Source organism: Salvelinus sp. IW2-2015, linkage group LG4q.1:29 (genome assembly GCF_002910315.2).
Source record: "Salvelinus sp. IW2-2015 linkage group LG4q.1:29, ASM291031v2, whole genome shotgun sequence".
Classification (NCBI taxonomy): Eukaryota; Metazoa; Chordata; class Actinopteri; order Salmoniformes; family Salmonidae; genus Salvelinus; species Salvelinus sp. IW2-2015.
In genome coordinates, this window is record NC_036842.1 from 20,496,571 (window position 1) to 20,519,269 (window position 22,699).

Genomic DNA, 22,699 nt, shown 5'->3' on the forward strand with positions numbered 1-22,699 from the left:
GGCATTTTTCCTATTTTGTTGCCTTACAACCTGGAATTAAAATACATTTTTAGGGGGGTTGTATCATTTGATTTACACAACATGCCTACCACTTTCAAGATGCAAAATATTATTTGGGGTGAAACCAACAAGAAATTAGACAAAAAAAATTAAACTTGAGTGTGCATAACTATTCAACCCCCCCCAAATTCAATACTTTGTAGATCCACCTTTTGCAGCAATTACAGCTGCAAGTCTCTTGGGGTATGTCTCTATAAGCTTGGCACATCTAGCTACTGGAATATTTGCCCATTCTTCAAGGCAAAACTGCTCTAGCTCCTTTAAACAAATGTTTTAACCTTTATTTAACATAGAAAGTCAGTTAAGATCAAATTCTTATTTATTTATCCTTCAAGTTGGATGGGTTCCTCTGAGGTCTGGGCTTTGACTAGGCCACTCCAAGACATTTAAATAATTCCCCTTACACCAGTCGAGTGTTGCTTTAGCAGTATGCTTAGGGTCATTGTCCTGCTGGAAGGTGAAACTCCGTCCCAGTCTCAAATCTCTGGAAGACTGAAACAGGTTTCCCTCAAGAATTTCCCTGTATTTAGCGCCATCCATCATTCCTTCCATTCTGACCAGTTTCCCAGTTCCTGACAGAAAAAAACATCCCCCCCAGCATGATGCTGCCACCACCATGCTTCAATGTGGGGATGGTTTCTCGGGGTGATGAGAGGTGTTGGGTTTGCGCCAGACGTAGCGTTTTCCTTGATGGCCAATAAGCTAAATTTTTGTCTCATCTGACCAGAGTACCTTCTTCCATGTGTTTGTGGAGTCTCCCACATGCCTTTTGGTGAACACAAAACGTGTTTGCTTATTTTTTCTTTAAGCAATGGCTTTTTTTCTGGACACTCTTCCGTAAAGCCCAGCTCTGTGGAGTGTATGGCTTAAAGTGATCCTATGGACAGATACTCCCATCTCCGCTGTGGAACTTTGTAGCTCCTTCAGGGTTATCTTTGGTCTCTTTGTTGCCTCTCTGATTAATGCCCTCCTTGCCTGGTCCGTGAGTTTTGGTGGGCGGCCCTCTCTTGGCAGGTTTGTTGTGGTGCCATATTCTTTCCATTTTTTAATAATGGATTTAATGGTGCTCCGTGGGATGTTCAAAGTTTCTGATATTGTTTTAGGACCCAATCCTGATCTGTACTTCTCCACAACTTTGTCCCTGACCTGTTTGGAGAGCTCCTTGGTCTTCATGGTGCCACTTGCTTGGTGGTGCCCCTTGCTTAGTGCTGTTGCAGACTCTGGGGCCTTTCAGAACAGATGTATATATACTGAGATCATGTGACAGATCATGTGACACTTAGATTGCACACAGGTGGACTTTATTTAACTAATTATGTGACTTTGAACGTAATTGGTTGCACCAGATCTTATTTAGGGGCTTCATAGCAAAAGGGGTGAATACATATACATGCACCACTTTTCCGTTTCTAATTTATTTATATTTTTTTAAATAACACATTTTTTCATTTCATTTCACCAATTTGGACTATTTTGTGTATATCCATTAAATTAAATCCAAATAAAAATCCATTTAAATTACAGGATGTAATGCAACAAAATAGGACAAACGCCAAGGGGGATGAATGCTTTTGCAAGGCACTGTAAATAGAGTAAATGGAGGACGCTTTTCCCATGGTTCAGTTGCATGCAAGCCAGATAGGCTGTACTCCTGTTGTGAAGCAAAGCAATGTGCTTAATATTAGGAAAGTTGCTAAATAAGTATAGTATGCCTAGCCTATAGAAAGCTGATGGGTTCCTGTTTTGAATAGAGGCCATCAAAACTCTGTTTTCTCACACAATTACATAGCCTATAGAAATGTTGCGCAACATGAGCTCATGGGCTCTCATGAAGTGTTTGATTTGATTTTCAATGACATTTGCATTGATGTTAGCGTAATTAGAGGAACAATAGAGGGCTGAGTACCAGGCAGTTAGCAAGTTTGGTAGGCTACTAATGACCTTCAGCAGCATCAGAGCTTTGAGAAGCCTACAGTAGTTACCATAACTAAACGGTCACTTGGAATTGGACTGCAGCAGTAATACAGTCACTGTAACAGCCCTATCCACCAACAATAATAATCATTGCAATTTGTTTTTACTTACCTTGGGGCCTCTCTTGCTAGGGTCTCGGCCCTTCAGTCTCTTGGAGGTGGGGAAGCTGTACTCGATGTCTCCCTCCTTGAAGTCATACGGGTCGTCCCCAAGGTCCCCCAGCCCTTCCACCCCAGGCTGCTGCAGTAGACCCAGGGTCTGGATGTGTTCCCTAACACGCTCCTCGGATATCTTGAAACACTTCTCTGTCTGCGCGAATAGTCTGGAGGGAAATTAGATAGGAAACTTAGAGTGATCCTCGGAGTGTGTGTTTGTTTGTGTGCCTGCCTGCGTGCTTGCGTGAATGCTGGCGTGCGTGAGTGCGTGTCATTAGTTTCTACATTTATGAACTGGTCTCTCTCTCACCTTTTCAGTGCAACTCCCTCAGTGACCTGTGTCTCTGTCTTTAATTCCACTCTGTCACTGGGCAGCTCTGGAGGCCTGAACTCAGCCTTATCAGCCCTAGGAGTCCTGAAGCCCCTCCACCAGCCCGCCCCAGCTTCCCTCTCTCTGGGCCCCAGAGGGGCTGCATAGAGAGCAGTCGCACTGGGCTCCATCACCCCCAGCCCTGACGCCCCATCTGGACAGGGGGCCATGCCCACAGGAGCATCCAGTACCTCAGGGTCCTGCCCCACCCGCGGATGGGGGCTGAGCGTGGGGGGTAATGGGGAGACGGGAGAGTGGAGCAGGGACTGGGGAGCTTTCCTGCCAGCTGAGAGGGGCTTGGGGTACTTGCAGGTGGGCATGGGATCCAGGAGAGGGTCCAGGGCGACTAGGCCGAGCTGGGACCCTCCAGTGGAGTCTTGTTCCTGGCAGGTCTCCTGGCCCACAGAGAGCCGGTGGTGGAAGGGTGTCATGGCGGCGACCCTCTTGGGCTGTTTGTCGGGTTTCTCGGACTTGTCCGTGGCCTTGTGCTTAGGCAGAGAGGGAGGAGGAAGTGCTGGGCCCAGGGAGGGGGTGGGGTTGGCACCAGACAGAGGGTTGGCAGAGGAGGTGTTGGTCTGCTGCTGCTGTTTCTGCTGCTGCTTTAACCTTCAGGAAGAGAAACAGGATATGATGGCAGCCAGAACTAGCGTGGCAGGTGAGGATTCTGTTCTTAAACATACTGAACACTTTCAACTATGTGTAGCAAATTGTGAGGACTTGTCTACATCATATCATATCAACACAGTATATTTAATACAAATACTTACACTACATTTTCACAATGTTCACATTATTTCTACATAATCAATACGCAATATTCAATTTCAATACGCTTCACCGCCCAGATGCCAACCCCTGTGCCAACCTGGAGCAGCTGCAGGGAGCCCTCTCGCCCGAGTCGATAAAGTCCCAGGTGGTCACCCCGTTTGGCGCCTCCTTCTTTGGCGTCACGCTACTGGGCACACTGCATCTGGGGGCACAAAGAGAGGCGTGAGGGCGCCAATCGTGTCACTGCACATCAACACTAACAATTCCACCGCAAATGCCAAGAGATAAACAGTGTCTGAAGCTGTGCCCCGGTTAGCCAGCAGCCTCTCTAGACACTCACTTGTGTTGCAGTTGGTTGAGATAACACTCCTTCCATGCCTGATGCACCACCTGATTGGTCAGTTTCTTCCCAGAATGCTTTGGGCTGTGGTTGGTGGCCCCAATGGCCCTCTCCTGGGCAGGGAGGATGCTGGACACTGTCACAAAGCCACTGTCTGCTGAAATAATCAACAGATGACATTATTCACTGGAGTTTGTTCCCTTTGGCAAGGCTGTGGGTGGATGTCTTAAAAGTGCACGGCAGGAGACACTTTACTAGGACTCTTGAGATATTGAGAAATTGCAGACACTCAAGAACAACTCTGCAGCTAGAGTATAGCATTATTAGTTTGTTTGTATCAGCTGTTTTATTTCTTAATTTATTAGATATTCATCAAGTAGACTTCATTCAATGTTGATTATGGATTTGATTTCATTTAGAGTTGGGTTATGGATTGCAGTAATGAGTTGTTTTGCTGTTGTGCAAGTAGAGCTGAATCAGAGTCATTTTGGGTATGTAATTATTTAGGGTCAAGTTCTGGAGTTTATGATGATGATATGGTGTGGTGGTAGAGGCATCCAGTACCTGAGCAGGGCTGTTCAGGTGAGGTGGGCGGTGTGAGGGGGATGCTACAATGGGAGGGGTCTCTGCTGAGCCCCTGGGCTCCGGGGGCAGGTAGGGGCTGGTCCACAGGCAGGTCGCCATGGGCAACCAGCACAAAGGCTGCTGGGTAGATCATCCTCACACCACCTAGAAGAAGATGACAGAGTAGTTTAAATCCCCTCACACTCACACAGATGCACTCATGTCCACCCCACACACTCCTTCTGTGGCCAATACACACTGGATTGGTTAATCATTGCATGGCCTACAGTGGCTGGCTGGTACTGGGCTTAGGGAGGTCCGATTTCAATCAGTTCTAATCAATGATGAGGGGTCAGGCAGCCAGTCGATGGGCTTGGCAGCCAGTCAATGGGCTGATTACACCATGCTGTGTTTCCGTCACTCCCTGGAGCTTCTCTCATCTTCTCCCAATCTCTCCTCTTCCCCTCCCCTCTTCCCTTCTCCTCCCCTCTCCTCCTCTCTCCACTCCTCTCCTCTCCTCCCCTCCCCTCCCCTCCACACCTCTCCCTTTCTCTCCTCTTGTCTTTCCTCCTTACCTCAATGCACTGTGAGAGACATAACACTTCTCCCTTGAGAGCACTGGATCCACCACTAATTAACCACCTCCAGTATCATTTAGCCTCAAACAGACAATGAATGTGCAATCAAAGCTGAGACTAAAATCGATGAAGAGCTGTTGTTCTCTGTTGTTCCCTCTTTAGGTGTGATAATGATAATACATTTCAGTAACACCATATCAAAACACTTTGCCAATAGCCTACTGTCACCCATAGCATACTGTCACCCATAGCATACTGTCACCCATAGCCTACTGTCACCCATAGCATACTGTCACCCATAGCCTACGGTCGCCCATAGCCTACTGTCACCCATAGCCTACTGTCGCCCATAGCATACTGTCACCCATAGCCTACTGTCACCCATAGCCTACTGTCACCCATAGCCTACTGTCACATATAGCCTAGTGTCACCAATAGCCTACTGTCACCCATAGCCTACTGTCACCCATATTCTACTGTCACCCATAGCCTACTGTCACCAATAGCCTACTGTCACCCATAGCCTACTGTCACCAATAGCCTACTGTCACCCATAGCCTACTGTCACCCATATCCTACTGTCACCCATAGCCTACTGTTACCCATAGCCTACTGTCACCCATAGCCTATTGTTCATGCGCGTACACTGAGTGTACAAAACATTAGGAACACCTCCCTAATATTGAGTTGCACCCCTCCCCCCATTTTGCAGCATCAATTAGTTGGGGCATGGACTCGACAAGGTGTCGAAAGCATTCCACAGGGATGCTGGCCCATATTGACTCCAATGCTGTGTGTCAAGTTGGCTAGATGTCCTTTGGGTGGTGGACCATTCTTGATATACACGACAAAAACCCAGCAGCGTTGCAGTTCTTGACACAAACCGGTGTGCCTGGCACCTACTACAATGCCCCGTTCAAAGGCACTTACATTTTTTGTTTTGCTCATTCACCCTCTGAACGACACATATACAATCCATGTCTCAATTGTCTCAAGGCTTAAAATCATTCTTTAACCTGTCCCCTAACCTCATCTACACTGACTGAAGTGGATTTAACAAGTGACATCAAAAATGGATCATAGCTGGATTCACTTGGTCAGAGCTGGGAGGATCGCCAGCTGATGTGGCGCACCTGGGCATGCTTAGCCTGCAGGCTATAAAGGGTGGCCACATCAGCCAACAATCTCTTCCCTGACTGGCAGGCTGGCTTCCACCACCTTTAGTTTTTTTTTTGTTTTCACCATACAACACCCTCTCACACATCCACACACTGCATACACTACTGATCCTACAGACGTCCACAGCTTGTGTTACATTTTTGTATTTATTATTAATTAGTTGAATAAATGTATTCCTTTTTACATTTAAGTCATGCGTGGTCTCCCTTTGTTGTTACGAACTATGAGCCAGGTCGTAACAATGTACATACAGCAAAGTGTGTACATTCAATTACATTCAAAGGTAGCAAGCAGGGCCGGCTCCAGGCATACGCAACATAAGTGGTGGTTCCCGAGTGGGAACTCAGTTTAGGAGTTTAGGAACTCAGTTGGTCTCAATTTACTGTTGAGAGTTAAAATAGTAGAATACACAAGGTGCAAGTTCGAAATTTGCTTGTGCATCAGCAGTTTTTCTCTTGTTTTGTCAGTCACTGACAGTCAGTCAATCAGATAAAAAAAAAACGATTGGTAGGTTAGTCTAGCTAGTTATCTAAACTTATAGTAATCATGGCGGAATACTGACCAGGGCACGTGTCCAGGAGCCCTGACCTCCAGGGGGCCCACATTGATTTTGTTAGTCACTCTCACTCAGATATCATGTAAAAAAGGCTAATATTTCTCTACACCCCATGGCAAAAAATGGGTAGAATTTCAGGAAATTAGTTTAAAAATAAAATACAAATGTGCCCGATTGGTGGGGGGCCCCACAACCAAATCTCGCTTATGGCCCCCAAAAGGCTACAGCCAGCCCTGGTAGCAAGTGTTTTGAACGTTACCATACATACCTACGATGACCTCGACGGCCACATGACTGTTGGGGTCAAACAGCGGGTCAGTGCCCTCCCTCTCCGCACCCATGCCCCCCATGCCGGCACCCCCTGTGCCCCCCTCTCTATGGCGCTGCAGCACCATGGGGTAGAAGTAGCTCCACTCCTCCATCAGCTTCCTCACGGCTTGGTCACTCATCTTATAGGCCTGGCCCGTCAGAGAGCCCGACAGACCATACGGACTCAGGATCACTGCAGTGGCAACGGGTGGAGGGATCGACAGACAGACATAGAGTCAGACAGATGAACATACAGATGGGAGCACAGACACATAGATAGGTAGCAGTAGAGACAGACACATAGATAGGTAGCAGTAGAGACAGACACATAGATAGGTGAGCACGTAGAGACCAACACATAGATAGTTAGAAGTAGAGACAGCACCATAGATAAGTAGACATAGAGACAGACACATAGATAGGTAGAGTAGAGACAGACACATAGATAGGTACAGTAGAGACAGACACATAGATAGGTAACAGTAGAGACAGACACATAGATAGGTAGAAGTAGAGACAGACACATAGATAGGTAGAGTAGAGACAGACACATAGATAAGTAGCAGTAGAGACAGACACATAGATAGGTAGCAGTAGAGACAGACACATAGATAGGTAGACAGTAGAAGACAGACACATAGATAGGTAGCAGTAGAGACAGACACTAGATAGTAGAAGTAGACAGACACATAGATAGGTAGAAGTGAGACAGACACATAGATAGGTAACATAAGACAGACACATAGATAGGTAGAGTAGAGACAGACACATAGATAGGTAGAAGTAGAGACGACACATAGATAGTAGAAGTAAGAGACACGAACATAGATACGTAGTAGTAAACAGAAGACATAGATAGGTAGCAACATACAAGATAGAGACAGTAGAGAAACTACAGAGAGTAGCACATAGATATAGCAGTAGAGACAGACACATAGATAGGTAGAAGTAGAGACAGACACAAGATGGGTAGCAGTAGAGACAGACACATAGATAAGTAGCAGTAGAGACAGACACATAGATAGGTAGCAAGTAGAGACAGACACATAGATACTAGCGTAAGTAGCAGAACAACACATAGATAGGTAGAGTAGAGACAGACACATAGATGGTAGAAGTAGAGACAGACACATAGATAGGTAAAGTAGACAGACACATAAGATAGTAGAGCAGTAGTAGACAGACACATAGATAGGTAAGTAAAGAACAGACACATAGATAGGTAGACAGTAGGAGACACACTAGATAGGTAAAGTAGAGACAGACACATAGATAGGTAGACAGTAGAACAGACACATAGATAGGTAAAATAAGACAGACACATAGATATAGCATAGAGACAGACACATAGATAGTAGAAGTAGAGACAGACACATAGAATGGTAGCAGTAGAGACAGACACATAGATAGGTAAAGTAGAGACAGACACATAGATAGGTAGAATAGAGACAGACACATAGATAGGTAGAAGTAGAGACAGACACATAATAGGTAAAGTAGAGAGACACACTAGATAGGTAGAAGTAGAGACCACACACTAGATAGTAAGTAGAGACAGACACATAAGATAGTAGCAGTAGAGACAGAACATAGATAGGTAGAAGTAGAGACAGACACATAGATAAGGTAGCAGTAGAGACAGACACATAGATAAGTAGCAGTAGAGACAGACACATGATAGGTAGAAGTAGAACAGACACATAGATAGGTAGCAGTAGAGACAGACACATAGATAAGTAGCAGTAGAGACAGACACATAGATAGGTAGCAGTAGAGACAGACACATAGATAGGTAGAAGTAGAGACAGACACATAGATAGGTAGACAGTAGAGACAGAACACATAGATAGGTAGCAGTAGAGACAGACACATAGATAGGTAGAAGTAGACAGACACATAGATAGTAGACATATAGACAGACACATAGATAGGAAAGTAGAGACAGACACATAGATAGGTAGAAGTAGAGAACACATAGATAGGTAGAAGTAGAGACAGACACATAATAGGTAGAAGTAGAGACAGACACATAGATAGGTAGAAGTAGAGACAGACACATAGATAGTAGCAGTAGAGACAGACACATAGATAGTAGAAGTAGAGACAGACACATAGATAGAGCGAGTAGGAAAGACAGACACATAGATACGTCTACACAGTTAGCAGACAGACACACTAGATAGTAGAAGTAGAACAGACACATAGATAGTAGCAGTAGTAGAAACACATAGATAAGTAGAAGTAAGACAGACACATAAGTAGTTCAGAGCTAGAGACAGACACATAGATAGTAGCAGTACGACCAGACTACGACGACACGTAATACTAGACATAGAGACAGACACATAATAGTAGCAGTAGAGCACAGATCACATAGATAGTAGACCAGGTATGAGACAGATACAGAGTAGACATAATAGACAGACAATACGAACAGTAAGCACAGACCATAGATAGGTAGCACACGTAGAGACAACACACAATAGATAGTAGAAGTACAGACACACCACATAGAAGGGTAGCAGTACCGAGACCAGACACGATAGATAGATAAGAGAGACTAACAACACATAAGATAGTTAGACATATAGACAGACACACTATATAGATAGAGTACCAGTAAGACAGCACACACTAGATAGGTAGCAGTAGACAGACCACATAGATAGTAGACAATAGACAGACACATAGATAGGTAGACTAGAACAGACACATAGATAGTGTTAGCAGTAGCAGACAACACATAGATAAGTAGTAGTAGAGACAGAACATACAACTAAGTGATAGTAGAACAGCAACACAATCAGCATAGTCAGCATAGACGACCAGACAACACCAGACAAATTAATAGTAGAGACAGAACATAATAAGTAGTAGTCAAAAGAACACGCACACACTAGATAGGGGGTAGCTTACGAGACACGACACATAGATCACGACACGTTAGAGACCACACACATAGCATCAGGTAACAGTAAACAACACATAGACTAGGTAGCGAGCTAGAGACACACACATAGATATAGCAAGATGGACAGCACACAAGAACTAGTACAGGAGAGACAGACACATAGATAGTTAGAAGTAGAGACAGACACATAGATAAGTAGAAGTAGAGACAGACACATAGATAGGTAGCAGTAGAGACAGACACATAGATAAGTAGTAGTAGAGACAGACACATAGATAGGTAGCAGTAGAGACAGACACATAGATAGGTAGCAGTAGAGACAGACACATAGATAGGTAGCAGTAGAGACAGACACATAGATAAGTAGATATAATAGAATAAACAGTCAGAGAGGGGAGCACAGAGGTGCAGTATATCAGAAAGGACCACTGTCATGTTCAGAATCAGAGATTTGATAATACACATAGTTATGACATTGATGCTCAGGTTAAAACAGAGGCGGGTAAAGACATCCAGTGTGTTGGCTCTTACGTCTCTGTTACCCTGGGTGTTTCTCACCTTGTACGGGGGCTGAGGAGGTCTGGGCCAGGCGGATGTGGTCATCAGTGATGTGGTAGGCAGGCTGGTGTTGGGCAATCTCTACGCTGGTGCACACATTACTCTCCCCATGCAGGAAGAAGGTGAAGGAGCACGATAGGTGCTCACTGTAGAGACAGAGAGAGAGACACAGAGACACAGAGACAACGTCAGTCACATACAGTCTCTATGCAGTAAAGACTTTTCACTGCAGAGAGAGAGACAATATAGAGACAACATTTCTGGCACTTTGCACTAAGTTGCTGTTATACCATGTAGTTACTATGGTAACAGGGATGCCATTAGCTCCCCATGGTAACTACTGATTAGTAATCGTGAGCTGCAAATTTGTACATACTATAGATGAGAAAACAGACTTAATGTGTCTTTGAAAATACAAAGCTTTTCATAAAATCATATAAGCTTATAGTTCATCTTCCAACATATACCGTAGGTACTTATTGCAGGAATAAATCCTTATTTCCCTATGATTGATTAAAGTGACATAATGTTTATGTATGGCTTCTACTCTTTAGTATACTTCTTGGTACAGTTTATTACGGTGGTCTTTGTTTTATCACACATGTGATAGCTAACCCATTATTGTGATCTATAACTGAGGGTGGGCAGGACATCATTAACCACCAGATGTTAATGATGTGCATTTTTAATCTATAAACCCCATCGCCTGTCTGGCCAGGCTTATAAACCAGCAGACAATAAACTCAGCATGTAATCTCCATGTGATTACCGTGCTGCCTAGTGCCTATGCAATATCTCTGTACCCTGAAGAAACTGGCCTATGTTAGAGCCGTAATGGATCATCAATTCAATACAGTGGCCAATTCCAAAGCCACACACGGGCTGTTTTGGAATAGAACTAATGATAATATCTCAGGGTCTGTTATTCACTGTTGATGTGGCCTGAAGATGGCGCTGAGTGATTGGGGAGAGAGACCAGTTTCTTAGCTACATAAACATTCCTCAAGCTCACCAAGAAATACCATCATAACAGCAGGCGGTTGCAGCACTGCTATCCAGACACACACACTGAGGCACACACACACACACACAAACACACACACTTCCTGATGTTCCCGCTGCTGCATCAGGCCATGAAACTCAAACTGGCTTCTGTTCTACAGTACTACATCTCCCATCTCAATAATTTAGATCTCTACAGCACATGTAATATATATATATATATATATTTTTAAAATAAAAAAATCTATGTCGCTCCCCTCCACCCCCTTACTTAACGCCACATGAAGAGCTATTTATAGCCGTGAGGGGTGCCTTCAGGGGATAGTCTGTAGTGAAGAGTCCAGTCCAGCCCACCAACAACACACACACACACACACACACACACACACACACACACACACACACCACACACCACACACCACACACACACACACACACACACACACACACACACACACACACACACACACACAAATGCACATATTCAGCCAAGTTGGACCTACTGTATGAAAAGCATGTGTTGTTGTCTGACGCTGCTTCCCTATGGTGACTTTGCATCACTGCCCAGTGTGAACTCATCCATATGAGTGGACAACAGGCCTTTGGGATACAGTCATGTACAAAATAATGTAATAAGATTAAAGTTGTTCCCTACCGTAGGGAACAGAATAATGTAAGAACGACAGTAAGTATGATTGGACGATTTCCTACATTTCAAAATTGTCAGCTCCAGTTTTAATATTTCTATTTTCTATGTGGCCAAATTAAACATTTACTTAAGACAAAATGTTTCTCTATTTGTATTGTTCCCCTTAGTTTCACACACTGAAAATGCTTTATTAACCAATCATAAGTACAATCAATAACTTTGACAACTGTCTTCTGATACACTTTCTATCACTTCTGGAGTCTCCACTTGGACTGCCTCTATACACTGTTAATAAGCCATGTGTAAGGAGGTCCCACAACTTCCTCCTCACATTGGTCATCCTATTTACTCAACAGTCAAGCCCCCTATTTATACTCAAGCAGGAGACAATCTCCTGGGGTGCTTATTTTTTTACGAGAGCTGCCTACAAAAACACACATTAGTCCTTTCCATGACTCCCCCGTGACCCTTTCTCCAGACCGCAGTCAGAGCAGGAGAGGGAGGGAAATCTCCATGAAAAATGTTCCGACATAAAAAATCACCGCCCAGCTCACTAGCTGGCTTCTCCCCTCCCTCCTTGTCTGTACTGAGCGAGTGGAACATTCAGCAGTCAGAACACTGGCTGAGTCTTTTCATATTTCAACAGTGTGGCAGGGGTCCTGAGCTGAAAGTCTACTGTACAGACTGACTGGCTAACAGCACTGTGAGTTTACCTTGGTATAGTTTACCTTGGTATAGTTTACCTTGGTAAATCTACTAGAGCACATACAATGGTTATACTGTACCAAATAATTATGTCCACAATATAGGGCATGATAACAGTAATGACAATGTACTGTAGGTAATCACAACAATCATAATACAATGTTTTGCTCCATTTCAGGCAACAACACAGACTGAGTACGTTTACATGCACAGTAATATTTCGATATTAAACTGATTGTGGCAGTAGGCAGATTATGCAGATTAGTCATGTAAACACCTTAGTCTGTTTAGCTTAATCCAAGTAAGGTCATAATGGAAGTAAGCATACACTGATTAAAACACCTGGTTTTCTGAGCAGTCTTTCAAATGATTAGGACATGTAAACACCTTTACATTTTACTGCAGTGGGCTAAATCAGGGTCTACTTTGAAACAAAAGTATACATCTCACATACATGGTTATGAGCTTAAAAAAGAAGACACCTGTATCATGTTAAGTTTAAATGTATTACATTTTGAGTTTGCATAACAATATTACACTTCATATACATCACAGAAGACTGAAATATAACAAAACCGTTTGAAATAGAAACACCGGATTTTCAGCGTAAAAATAATAATACATGTTTATAATTGAAATTATGAAAAATATTAATAACATTCCACCCATGAGGCCGCTAGGTCATTTGACTGTTGGAAAGGCTACTAGGCGTTCCAGTGGTGTATTTGATCTGTGCATGTGCTAGCACTAGCCGAGAGCCTCCCTCTTTAGCACGAGGGAAGTAAATTCAGAACAACTGAATGTATGCGTCTTAGAAGTAGCTTTCACATACAAATGTATATCTCCGAACTCAGAATGAAAAAAACTCAAAAATAACATGGTCGATGTGGAAAAAGGTTTATTTTGATTGGTGATTTTCTGCATTTACCAGAGTGCCATCAGGTAGCCTGATGTCAGATGTGTCCATGTTAACAGGATTATTAGGAAAATGGTTCTTCTTGCAAAGCATGTAAACTTTAAAAAAATAAAGTTCTCTTCCCAATGGGTAGTTACAGTCTTGTCCCATCGCTGCAACTCCCGTACGGACTCGGGAGAGGTGAAGGTCGAGAGCCATGCATCCTCCAAAACACGACCCTGCCAAGCCACACTGCTTCTTGACACACTGCTCGCTTAACCCGGAAGTCAGTCGCACCAATGTGGCGGAGGAAACACCGTATACCTGGCGACCGAAGTCAGCGTGCATCCCTCCACAAGAAGTCGCTAGAGCGCAATGAGACAAGGACATCACGGCCGGCCAAGCCCTCCCTTAACCTGGATGACGCCGGGCCAATTGTGCGCCGCCTCATGGGTCTCCCGGTCGCAACCAGCTGGGATCTAACTGTAGTGACACCTCCAGCACTGTGATGCAGTGCCGTAGACCGCTGCGCCACTCGGGAGGCCCGCATGTACAGTGCCTTGCAAAAGTATTCATACCCCTTGGCGTTTTTCCTATTTTGTTGCATTACAACCTGTAATTTAAATGGATTTTTATTTGGTTTCATGTAATGGACAACCACAAAATAGTCCAAATTGGTGAAGTGAAATGAAAAAAATAACTTGTTTCAAAAAATGTTTAAAAAATGTTTTTAACAGAAAAGTGGTGCTTGCATATGTATTCACCCCCTTTGCTATGAAACACCTAAATAGGATCTGGTGCAACCAATTACCTTCAGTCACATAATTAGTTAAATAAAGTCCACCTCTGTGCAATCTAAGTGTCACATGATCTGTCACATGATCTCAGTATATATACACATCTGTACTGAAAGGCCACAGAGTATGCAACACCACTAAGCAAGGGGCACCACCAAGCAAGCGGCACCATGAAGACCAAGGAGCTCTCCAAACAGGTCATGGACAAAGTTGTGGAGCAGTACAGATCAGGTTTGGGTTATGAAAAAAGATCAGAAACTTTGAACACCCCACGGAGCACCATTAAATCCATTATTTAAAAAATGGAAAGAATATGGCACGACAACAAACCTGCCAAGAGAGGGCCGCCCACCAAAACCCACAGTCCAGGCAAGGAGGGCATTAATCAGAGAGGCAACAAAGAGACCAAAGATAACCCTGAAGGCACACGGGGAGTGGTGTTAAGCCAGGTAGGAGACCTGAGCCAACTCCCCGTGCTTACCGTGGAGAGCGTCGTACCGGGCAGGCACCGTGTTATGCGGTGGAGCGCACTGTGTCCCCGGTGCGTGTGCATAGCCCGGTGCGGTACATTCCAGCTCCTCGTATCGGCCGGGCTAGAGTGGGCATCGACCCAGGTGCCATGAAGCCGGCTCAGCGCATCTGGTCTCCAGTGCGTCTCCTCGGGCCGGTGTACATGGCATCAGCCTTACGCATGGTGTCCCCGGGTCGCCAGCACAGCCCAGTGCGGGCTATTCCACCTCGCTGCACTGGCCTGACTACGGGGAGCATTCAACCAGGTAAGGTTGGGCAGGCTCGGTGCTCGAGACCTCCTGTGCGCATTCACGGTCCGGTCTATCCGGTGCCACCTCCTCGCACCAGCCCAGTACCACCAGTGCCAACACCACGCACCAGGCTTCCTGTGCGTCTCCAGAGCCCTGRTCCTCCTCCCCGCAKTCGCCCAGTGGTGCGTGTCCCCAGTCCGGTACCACCAGTTCCGGCACCACGCACCAAGCCTACTGTGCGCCTCCAGGGTCCAGTATGCCCTGTTCCTGCTCCCCGCACTCGCCCAGAGGAGCGTGTCCCCAGCCCGGTACCACCAGTTCCGGCACCACACACCAGGCCTACTATGCGCCTCAGCAGGCCAGAGCTGCCCGTTGTCCAGCGTCGCCTGAGCTGCCCGTCTGTCCAGCGCCGCCTGAGCTGCCCGTCTGTCCAGCGCCGCCTGAGCTGCCCATCTGTCCAGCGCCCTCTGAGCTGCCCGTCTGTCCTGAGCCGTCAGAGCCGCCCGTCTGTCCTGAGCCGCTAGAGCCGTCCGTCAGTCAGCAGCCGCTAGAGCCGTCCGTAAGTCAGGAGCTGCCAGAGCCGCCCGCCAGTCAGAAGCTGCCAGAGCCGCCCGTCAGTCAGGAGCTGCCAGAGCTGCCCTTCAGTCCGGAGCTGCCCCTCAGTCCGGAGCTGCCCCTCAGTCCGGAGCTGCCCCTCAGTCCTGAGCTACCCCTCAGTCCGGAGCTGCCCCTCAGTCCGGAGCTGCCCCTCAGTCCTGAGCTGTACTGTCACGTTCTGACCATAGTTCTTTTGTATTTTCTTTGTTTTAGTGTGGTCAGGGCGTGAGTTGGGTGGGTAATCTATGTTTTCTATTTCTGTGTTGTTTTTTTGTTTTTTTCAATCGTTGTCCCTGATTGGGAACCATATTTAGGTAGCCTGTTTTCTGTTGGGTTTTGTGGGTGGTTGTCTTCAGTCTTTGTGTGTCTGCACCAGATAGAACTGTTTCGGTTTTCACTTTTGTTGTTTTTGTATTTTGAGGTGTTCACTTCATTAAATTAAGATGAACACTAATCACGCTGCGCTTTGGTCCTCTCCTTCTTCCACCGACGAAAGCCGTTACAATAGCTTTTATAGCTGCGTCGTTGCTGTCCTTCCATGCTCCTTGGCGACTCCCGCCAAGGAAGGGTCTCGTGTCCTCCCATAATTTCCTCCCAGGTCCAACTCACTTTTCCCATCGTTGCACGCTACTTGGTCCTTGTTTGGTGGGATATTCTGTCACGATCTTGGAAATGAGCGGACCAAGGCGCAGCGTGCATTGAGTTCCACATCTTTATAATACAAAGTGAAACTACAAACAAAACAACAAAACTTACAAAGACCGTGAAGACGTAGTGCCCAAACACACTAACACAAACAATATCCCACAAAGCAGGTGGGAGATAGGGCTTCCTAAATATGATCCCCAATTAGAGGCAACGATTACCAGCTGCCTCTAATTGGGATCCATACAAAACCACCAACATAGAAATACACATCTAGAACACCCCCCCCCCCTAGTCACACCCTGACCTACACCACTATAGTGAATCCAAGGGCTCTCTATGGTCAGGGTGTGACACGTCCTGACTGATGTCTTGAGATGTTGCTTCAATATATCCACATAATTTTCCTTCCTCATGATGCCATCTATTTTGTGAAGTGCACCAGTCCCTCCTGCAGCAAAGCACCCCCACAACATGATGCTGCCACCCCTGTGCTTCACAGTTGGGATGGTGTTCTTCGGCTCGCAAACCTCCCCCTTTTTCCTCCAAACATAACAATGGTCATTATGGCCAAACAGATCTATTTTTGTTTCATCAGACCAGAGACATTTCTCCAAAAAGTATGATCTTTGTCCCCATGTGCAGTTGCAAACCATAGTCTGGCTTTTTTTATTGCGGTTTCGGAGCAGTGGCTTCTTCCTTGCTGAGTGGCCTTTCAGGTTATGTCAATATAGCACTAATTTTACTATGGATATAGATACTTTTGTACCTGTTTCCTCCAGCATCTTCACAAGGTCCTTTGCTGTTGTTCTGGGATTGATTTGCACTTTCGCACCAAAGTACGTTCATCTCTAGGAGACAGAACGTGTCTCCTTCCTGAGCGGTATGACGGCTGCGTGGTCCCATGGTGGTATACTTGCTTACTATTGTTTGTACAGATGAACGTGGTACCTTTAGGTGTTTGGAAATTGCTCCCAAGAGTGAACCAGACTTGTGGAGGTCTACAATTGTTTTTGTGAGGTCTTGGATGATTTCTTTAGATTTTCCATGATGTCAAGCAAAGAAGCACTGAGTTTGAAGGTAGGCCTTGAAATACATCTACAGGTACACTTCCAATTGACTCAAATTATGTCAATTAGCCTAACAGAAGCTTCTAAAGCCATGACATAATTTTCTGGAATTTTCCAAGCTGTTGAAAGGCACAGTCAACTTAGTGTATGTAAACTTCTGACCCACTGGAATGTTGATACAGTGAATTATAAGTGAAATAATCTGTCTGTAAACAATTGTTGGAAAAATTACTTGGTCATGCACAAAGTAGATGTCCTAACCGACTTGCCCAAAACTATAGTTTGTTAACAAGAAATTTGTGGAGTGGTTGAAAAACGAGTTTTAATGACTCCAACCTAAGTGTATGTAAACTTCCGACTTCAACTGTACCTTTGACTATTGGATGTTCTTATAGGCACTATAGCATTGCCAGCCTAATCTCGGGAGTTGATAGGCTTGAAGTCATAAACAGCGCAATGCTTGAAGCACAGCGAAGAGCTGCTGGCAAACGCAGGAAAGTGCTGTTTGAATGAATGCTTACGAGCCTGTTGCAGCCTACCACCGTTCAGTCAGACTGCTCTATCAAATATCAAATCATAGACTTAATTCTAATATAATAACACACAGAAACACGAGCCTTAGATCATTAATATGGTCAAATCCGGAAACTATCATTTCGAAAACAAAACGTTTATTCTTTCAGTGAAAATCGGAACCGTTCCGTATTTTATATAACGGGTGGCATCCCTAAGTCTAAATATTGCTGTTACATTGCACAACCTTCAATGTTATGTCATAATTATGTACAATTCTGGCAAATGATTACGGTCTTTGTTATGAAGAAATGGTCTTCACACAGTTCGCAATGAGCCAGGCGGCCCAAACTGCTGCACATACCCTGACTCTGCTTGCACAGAACGCAAGAGAAGTGACACAATTTCCCTCGTTAATATTGCCTGCTAACATGAATTTATTTTAACTAAATATGCAGGTTTAAAAATATATACTTGTGTATTGATTTTAAGAAGGGCGTTGATGTTTATGGTTAGATACACATTGGTGCAACGACAGTGCTTTTTTCACGAATGCGCTTGTTAAATCATCACCCATTTGGCGAAGTAGGCTGTGATTCGATGATGAATTAACAGGCACTGCATTGATTATATGCAACGCAGGACAAGCTAGATAAACTAGTAATATCATATACCATGTGCGGTTAACTAGTAATTATGTTAAGATTGATTGTTTTTATAAGATAAGTTTAATGCTAGCTAGCAACTTACCTTGGCTCCTTGCTGCACTCGCGTAACAGGTGGTCAGCCTGCCACGCAGTCTCCTCGTGGAGTGCAATGCAAAATGCCATAATCGGCGTCCAAATATGCCGATTACCGATTGTTATGAAAACTTGAAATCGGCCCTAATTAATCGGCCATGACCTCTAGCTAGGACGCATTTCTCAATACTTAGGTCACTTTTTCAAAACTATTCACACAGTGAGCACAACAGCAGTCTATGTGGGCTAAACTGTGGATACATTTTCATTGCTTAGGCACAAAATGCATTCAATGAATACATCTTTTAATTTTCATGAATTCACAACCACCACCAAAACGCTATGTACCTACAGGCCAATTTGCACATGTTTACATACTCTCTTCAAAACTGTTAAACTTAAGTTCAAAACCTAACATAACACAAAATTAAATAAGACAGCAATTTGCTACATTTCTACAGTAATACCGTATTGAAATATATTCCAAATAAAAAATATGAAATACTATCAAAACAATTAGACCAACCACAGCTGATATCCATTGTAGCTGAACACCTACCCAGGTGTTAGTCTTTCACTTTCATTACCATCTAGACAAAAGGGGACATTTTAGGAATAATGCTGTACTGTAATGTAAACATGGACCCAGCCAGAGATAGAGAAGTGGCTGACAGAGGAAGAAGAGTGGCTGGGAGAGGGAGAGGGAGAGGAGTACGGTGGAAGAAGACTGAGAGGAAGATCAAGAGCTGTCGTCTCAGATGAGATTAGGGCTACTATAATTGATCATGTAATAAATCATGGTCTATCAATGAGAGAGGCTGGTCTGAGAGTACAGCCAAATCTGCAACGATCAACAGTGGCATCTATTGTGAGAAATTTCCGGCAAAAAAAACAGGTAAGATATGCATTCCGCAAGGGCATGAACTACACATTACAGAAGTAAATTGAGCAAAGCCCCCAAATCCACTTGTGTGTAATTGTTTTTGTATTTCTGCTTAGGACCCAACGGTTACCTCCCACAGGCGGGAGAGGTAGGATTTTCACTGTTGTTCAGGAAACTGCAATCTTTGATATGGTCATCAGAAACAAAGTGTGCTTGTTGGGTGACAACCTTTGCTAGTTTTATGTATGAAGTGTTTTGGTAGTTTTAGTGCATTTTGGATGTGAAATTAACTGATGTGCCAAGCTGAAAGTTGGTTAGAACTGTGTAAAGAGTTTTTAAAAAGTGACCTAAGTATTATGAAATGGGTCCTAGCGATTGTAAAAAAAAAACTGTAGTTTGGAAACACGGATCAAGGAAGACAGGTTGGTGGGGAAAGAAGAGTGACAGGGAGAGGGAGAATGCGTGGAGGACAAAGGAGAGGCAGACCAAGAGCGGTGGTCTCTGATGAGATAAGGGCCACAATTATTGACCATGTTGTAAACCATGGTCTCTCTTTGAGAGAGGCCGGTTTAAGGGTGCAACCAAATCTGCAGCATTCAACAGTTGCATCAATAGTACGAATTTTCCGGCAAAACAACAGGTAAGATGTGCATCCTTCAATGATAATCAAACTACATATTACAGTACAATACAGTATGTTCACATTTTTACATTTTGAAATATATTGATTGTTTTGTGTTTTTCAGTAGGATCCAAAGGTTGCCTCCCACAGGAGGGAGAGGCAGAATACAATCAGATGCGCAGGAAATTGCCATTGTTGACATGGTAATTGGCAACAATGCAATAATACTGCGGGAAATTCGGGACGGAGCGCTGGCAGACAATATAACTTTTGGGAGTGTGAATACGGTCAGCACAACGACAGTTGTCAGAGTCCCAGAGAAACATAAAATAAGGATGAAGCAGTTGTACACTGAGAGAAACGGTGAACGTGTGGAGGAACTCTGGTATCAATATGTTCAGGTAAGATGTCTGTTCAATTACCAAACAGGGTACATTTACAGCTATGCATAATGTAAAGTACTGTAAAACTGTGGATTTACTGTATTTTACAGAGTAATGAAGATGGAAGCCAGGCAAACTGCACATACATTCATCTTTGTGGATGAAGCTGGATTCAACCTGGCAAAAACATGCCGCAGGGGAAGAAATGTGATTGGACAGAGAGCAACCATGGATGTCCCAGGCCAGAGAGGAGCTAACATCACAATATGTGCAGCACTGTCCAATGATGGATTGCTGTTACACAAACCACTCATTGGGCCCTACAATACATAGAGGCTCATTTATTTTCTGGATGACCTGCATAATCGACTTGTGCCAGCGGAGGAGAGAGGGGCAAGAAACTCCCCTACCTTTGTTGTTGTGTGCGATAATGTGGCATTCCACCACTCTGCTGCAGTCACAGACTGGTTTGCTGCACATCCCAGGATGTCAGTACTAGTCCTGCCTCCATACTCCCCCTTCTTAAACCCCATAGAGGAGTTTTTCTCTGCGTGGAGGTGGAATGTTTATGACCAGATGTCCTTACTGGATGCCATGAATGTGGGGTGTAGAGACACTTCTCATGAAGACTGCCAGGGTTGGATTAGACATTCCAGAAGATACTTTCCAAGATGCATCACCAGAGAAGACATAAGATGTGATGTTGATGAGAATTTGTGGCCAAATGCAGGAGAGAGGGAGAACTAGAATCCTCACAGTACTGTACAGTATGAGTGAGTATACTACACATGTTGATGAGAACTAGAATCCTCACAGTACTGTACAGTATGAGTACGCTGCCATCCTCCCCACCGCAGCGCCCTACGCCTTTGTGTTGCTGCGACATTTGTGGGGCCATGCCGGCGGCGGGCAGCCCTCAGCCTTCCCCGTACCGTCACCGTCATGCAGTGAGTTAATCCCTACCATGTTGTTGCGCCTCGACTCCTCACCACCCTGCGTCCTGTCCGTCTGAGTGCGCTCTCCTCCCTGCTTGCTGAGCCTCGCACATCCTCCCCTCACTGTCCAGTACTGTACGTATGATAGTAACTCACATTTGTTGTGACCAAACTTACTTGCGCCCTGGAATTTAGGAATTAGTTTTTGTTTCAACTCAATTTTTTCACAGTATGACTATGCAAGTTATGAAAATAGGCTATTGAGCAATTGCTGCAATTCTGATTCATTCCTGTTCATTACTTAATTCACGTCAATAAAGGGAAGGTGTTATTCTTTTCTATAATGAAATACCGATTTAGTTGAGTCGGTTTCATACACTTAGGTTGGAGTCATTAAAACTCGTTTTTCCACCCACAAATGTCTTGTTGCACTTAGTTCTGGCAGTCGGTTAGGCACTTACTTTGTGCTGACACAAGTCATTTTTCCAACAATTGTTTGACAGAGTATTTCACTTATAATTCACTGTATCCACATTCCAGTGGGTCAGAAGTTTACATACACTGTTGACTGTGCCTTCACACAGCTTGGAATTCCAGAATTATGTCATGGTTTTAGAAGCTTCTGATAGGCTAATTGACATAATTTGGTCATGAAGGTGTACCTGTGGTGTATTTCAGGCCTACCTTCAAACTCTTTGCTTCATCATGGGAAATCAAGAATCACGCACTACCTCAGGAAAAAATTGTAGACCCCGCCAAGTCTGGTTCATCCTTGGGAGCCATTTCCAACGCCTGAACGTACCACGTTCATCTGTGTAGAGGTCGACCGATTATGATTTTTTCAAGCCGATACCGATTATTGGGGACAAAAGGGCCGTACCGATTAATTGTCCGATTATTTTTTTTAAATGTATTATATATTTGTAATATAGACAATTACAACATACTGAATGAACACTTTTATTTTGTGATTATTATTATTTGAACACTGAACACTGTGATTATTATTATTTTACCATGCTGGTCATTATGAACATTTGAACATCTTGGCCATGTTCTGTTATAATCTCCACCCGGCACAGCCAGAAGAGGACTGGCCACCCCTCATAGCCTGGTTCCTCTCTAGGTTTCTTCCTAGGTTTTGGCCTTTCTAGGGGAGTTTTTCCTAGCCACCGTGCTT

General features: G+C 44.5%; 1 protein-coding gene across 1 annotated transcript in view; it reads right to left on the reverse strand.

Moving 5' to 3' along the window:
* LOC111961615 (mediator of RNA polymerase II transcription subunit 13-like) overlaps positions 1–22,699 on the reverse strand; it is a 106,973-nt gene that overhangs the window by 18,121 nt on the left and 66,153 nt on the right. Inside the window, 7 exon segments of the mRNA XM_023984017.2 lie at positions 2,146–2,356; positions 2,500–3,165; positions 3,425–3,529; positions 3,668–3,824; positions 4,232–4,396; positions 6,813–7,046; positions 10,323–10,468. Of these exon segments, the coding sequence (XP_023839785.2) occupies positions 2,146–2,356; positions 2,500–3,165; positions 3,425–3,529; positions 3,668–3,824; positions 4,232–4,396; positions 6,813–7,046; positions 10,323–10,468 (1,684 nt within the window).